Source organism: Limulus polyphemus, unplaced genomic scaffold (assembly GCF_000517525.1).
Source record: "Limulus polyphemus unplaced genomic scaffold, Limulus_polyphemus-2.1.2 Scaffold2368, whole genome shotgun sequence".
Taxonomy (NCBI): Eukaryota; Metazoa; Arthropoda; class Merostomata; order Xiphosura; family Limulidae; genus Limulus; species Limulus polyphemus.
Window position 1 is genome coordinate 2,445 of NW_013667978.1, and position 5,107 is coordinate 7,551.

Below are 5,107 nucleotides of genomic sequence, written 5' to 3' on the forward strand. Positions count from 1 at the left end.
CGGATTTCGATGCCCAGATAATCCATTGTGTAGCTTTGTGCTTAACAACGGAAAAACAAACTAAAGATATTTTGTATATCGCTGTAGTGTTATGATTTATTTGTGAAATCAGACATGATTCTACTTATTTGTTGAGAATATGTTTAACCAGAAATATGTCAGAAGGCAAGTATTACGTCTCTGGTCGTTAGTTAATTTTCCGTAAAAATTCTTTCCGAAAAAACTTTAGCTATACAAGTCCTTTCTTAAATAAAACTGGTTTATTATTTCCGATTACAACTTTGCAATACACTTAATTTCTACAGTCACGCTATAACAAACGCTATAATTCACAACGAACGATTCACGTGCTCGACTCAACTGTCCGTCTCTATCTATGTCTGCAGTTCAATTACATTCCATTGTTGCCGACACTTCTTACCGGTCTTATATACACAAGAATACCGCAAATCTAGTAAACACTCGAGGATTCGAACCTTTGAGAATTTGACGTGTTACTAGCGTCACGTGACCCCTGCTGTCGTAACACAAGTTTGTTTGTTTTTTGTTGTTTTTTTTTGGGGGGGGGCAGAAAGATTACAAAACCTTTTAAGTTAAACGCTTTAGTTACTTTTTGTAAAGGCAAGAGCTTGAGATCATTTGCCGATGTAAGGAATTAGTTTGTAGTTTTATTTTCTTCCCTTTTTTGAACGGTTCTCTGCCTTGTCAGCCAGTTTCCGTTTCCCGGAAAAAGACCTACAGCTTTGAAGCGTGCTGTTTCAACTTCTAGCATTCACGTGCACACCCTATTTGCTAATAGGTATGATAACGTAAACATAAAATCTGCCATGTTATTCCAACAGATGTATGGGGTTCAAATGAATGATGCAGGTATATACTAAAGTTTCTATGCAATGTTGTAACTAAAAAGAATGGAGATACATGCAAATACAGAAGTAAAACTAGTAGTGGAAAAAGTAGCTATTTAAACAGGCCCGCCTTTCTTTTCGCTTTATTTCTGAGTTCGTCAAAATGGATTCAATACGTAGATTAACCGCAATAACAAGCAGAAATTACAGTTCAACTGATCAAGATGACACATCGTTACAGGGTAAGTTCTTTTCTAGGTGAAATATGTTAATTTATAATTTTTAAAATGGCCGAAACAAGGGGATAAAATTTAAAACTCATAATGACCCTCATATGGACAACTATAACCTAGATTATTGTTGAAAAATATAATGACTCTGATATGGACGCTATCGTCTAAATTATGTTTAAAGTATACTTGATGTGTCACAAAATTGATGATTTTTCAGTTTTAATCATATGAATATATATATTCCTTGCATAAAATATTAGTTCTAATACATAAAGAACCAAATGTGAACTTGTTTAAGATGTTATGTTTTTAGAACTTAACGTAACAACTTCTAAGAAATTGTTACAGGCTGGTTGCAAGAGTTTTATTAATTTCTGGTGTAGTATTCACCGATGGGACCGATTTCCTGACAAGTTTCAGGCAGGATATTCCGAAAATAACGGCAAACTTCGCCCAGAAAATTTATGAGGATTATGTAATAGATATAACACAGGCCTGCGAATTTAAACTTCATAAAAGCTGTTTTGATTTTAATAACGGATTTTCCATAATTAAGCTACGCAGATATAGAAAATATTATTCATTTTTTTCTATCACGTAAGGATTTTTTACAAATCGAGAAGAAAAGAAAACTCTTACTTGGATCAAATTATTATTTAGTTTACCACAAGGAACATTTTTTATGATTATGTTTGTTATGTTTGTGTTCTAGAACGATTGATAAGACTCTCGCGTCGCGATTGGTCTGGAGAAATTTGTAGCCAGTGATTATCAACACTTTAAGCATAACAAAATATGGCCCGATTTCAATGAAAATGATTGACTTATGTAAAAGTACATAGGATGTTTTGTGAAAATCTGTACGTGATAGAGAAAAATGGATATCATTTTCGGATTCAGCGTACAGGAATTACTGCAGAACATGTAAAAATTTCAAAACAATAAAACCATCGCAGTCCTGTGTAATAGGACTGGATGTCATTTTTAGTGTATGAATAACTAGGCTAGAAACGTTTTGAACAAACAAACAGAATCTTTATTTAAACAAAAAGAAGAAGACCATCAAGCGTACCCACACTGGACGAATCGACAGTCCTTCCTTTCGTATTTGGTGTTCAATTTTATCGCTTTCTTACTCTAGAGAACGAACTAAACAAGCAGATCTAATAAAAAGTATTTTCCTCCTGTTGGTCAACTAAAAGACAACTGAACAAAAAAAGGACGATCGATACCCCCGATATGCCCATATATCTCACAAGTAAACGTAAAAACTAGTGTAATGCATTATCAATATCATTATGTCGTATTTCAAATAGTAGCTAATTGTCGTAATAGTCCAATCGTGAACGACAAGTCGTTATAATACTGGTAAAAATGTTTCCAGCATTTTATAGAAACCAGGTATAAGCATTTATTTCTGGAACCGAAACTATGAGGCTCAATAAAAAATAATGTGCAATTTACGTTTTCTGTTTCGGTCAAAATATTTTCGTCTTTAGTCATATTTTTTAATAAAATAAAGACTGTCTTCACTTATTTGTAAAAATATTTTCGTTGATATTCTATAAAAATTATAAGAACGTCTTAAATTAAACTATATTCGTAACGAATTTATAGACACGATGAAAGTCACAAACTTTCAATTTCAAAAACTTTGTGGAATTTTTGCTTTCACGATTCTATCCACGCAAGATACATTTGCCATAAAATAGTAGAAAGAAAATAATTATAACTTATTTACAACTTGGAATACCCCAGAAAATCGATTGCAGTGTCAGTTCATAAATATCAAGCTTTATAGTATAAAAATATTGTTGCAAGGTTCATAGGCATAGGGGGAGAGCAAGCAAGTTTTGCACGAAAATATAAAATCGACCTTAAAATTGTGTAATATAAGGTTTAAAGTCGCTTGGGAAAAAAATGGTTCTAATGCCTACCACGCGGAACAGTACAGCGCTAAAGGGTTAAAAAAGTGCAAGTGAAAATGTCATGTGTGGGTAATATATTTTCTGAAAAGGCATAATCAATTTGCAAATATAAAAGTTATAGATATGTATGGAGCTTTTGCCCGAAAAACTATTTGGGTCAGAATTTGGGGGAAATTCCCCCCTTGACCTCCTACGGCTATGGCAAGGTTTCATAAATCATCATTAACTACAAAACATAAAGCTTACACTTCTATAGGCAGGCAGATAGTTGCTATGGGAAACTTTATGTTTGTTCGTAATACAGGAAATGGTGTGTGTATGTGTTAAAACTAAATTTTGTTTTCCTATCTTCACCCGCCTTTTATTGATTGTCTTTTTTGTGGCTTACCTATAACATAAAAATCAAGACATAAATAAAGTAATATGCCCCAAAATTAGATGTCATTATCTTGCTATTGCATATGGTAAAATAGTTTTAAATATGTTAATTTATTGTATTTTCACACTCAGAGAAGCTATAATACGTTATAAAAGTGACGATCAAATCTCACTATTAAAATAAAGTAGCCCAAGAGTTGTTGGTGGATGATGTTGACTAGTTGTCTTTCCTCTAGTCTATCACTATAAAATTAGGACGTCTAGTGTAGATAGTCCTTGTACAGCTTTGTGCGAATATTTGAAACAAATAAAACCGAACCTTTCGTATTTTTGCACTTTCTTACGAATGATGTGGCTGGAATTTCCTGTACAAAGTAATTCGTTCTTTAGTTGCATCAGATTTATAAAGGCCCAGAAACACCTGAAAACTATATTTCCTATTTTTAGAAATAGTAGTGACTGGATGACGTGAATTGATTCTTTCAGTCTTGTCCAGCATTTTAGCCGAAAGATTTTTCTCAGCAGTTTCGGAATGACAGCAGAAGTATAAATGTTTTTGTTTTAAAATGTAGGTTTTGTTTAAGCGTGGATTGTAGCTGGAACTCTAAACTCAGGTGATGAAATTGCATGTCCGGTAGTGTAGTTGTGTGTGTGAATAGCACAAGTACAAATAGATTATATCTACTGATTTGTTTAAATATCTTTCCAGATTTCATTGTCATAGATACAATAATTGCTCATTTGATTTCTTGTATTAGAGGTAGCACTGATGATAGGCCTATACTCCCTTCTACAACATTTTGAATATCATTTGCCCATTTGAGCAGTGAATATTTTATACAGACTGGTCCTAATGACTTTAAAGCTGCAATGTTGTGTACGTCTAAATGTTTTTTTACGTATCTGCTTGTTTGTTAATTCCCGGTAGAAATTATTTCCGAGAACTGAGGAACTTCAGCGATACAAGTCATTTCTTGATTAAACTCGTTTATTCTTTCCTGATACAACTTTTAGTACACAGTAATTCCACTGTCAGTGCGTTTCTCGTCACTTTCAACTTAACGACTTTTATAATACATGCTATAAATCACAGCGACTCACAATCTCGATAACTTACCGTGACTACTGTTCATTTTAACCATACGTTCCATTGCTGCTGGCTTTTCTCGCCAGGCTTATATACTAAAGAAGAGGGTTCGCCAAAATTCGAGGAGTTCCCTGATAATTCGAGAAACTCATTCACGCATGCGCTAGCAGCGTCACGTGACTTCCACTGTCGTAACAGTACATAACACACTGAACCATTTTTATATTAAGACAAAATTAAAAAGGCAACTTCATCACAATTAACACAGTATAAAAGCCTCTGTTTCACTGCAGTGCTTTACGCATTATGATTACGCTTCCCGAACAATTTTCGTATACAGTAATACTCCGTTTAGGACTCACGAAGGGTTTCTAAGGACAAAGCTGTAAACGAATCAGCTCCAGACAGGGTCATTTTAACATTACATATATGGAGATATGTTACTGAAGGCATTGTTTCTTACCCGTGAATGATGCATAATTGCTTCATTTAGGTACTGGTAAATTTAACGTAAATTACCCACTATATGATTGTCATCGATGGAAAGAAAACAATAGAGAGGAAAGACTTTCGTCTATCAAATGACGTATTAATCATGATATCAGAAAAACATGTAGGCTCAAGAAGTCTTCA

General features: G+C 33.8%; 1 protein-coding gene across 1 annotated transcript in view; it reads left to right on the forward strand.

The window, feature by feature from the left end:
* The first annotated feature begins 766 nt into the window (after positions 1–766).
* LOC106466747 (endoplasmic reticulum aminopeptidase 2-like) overlaps positions 767–5,107 on the forward strand; it is a 175,947-nt gene continuing 171,606 nt past the window's right edge. Inside the window, 1 exon segment of the mRNA XM_022394821.1 lies at positions 767–1,090. Within this exon segment, the coding sequence (XP_022250529.1) occupies positions 1,012–1,090 (79 nt within the window). The 5' untranslated portion in view covers positions 767–1,011.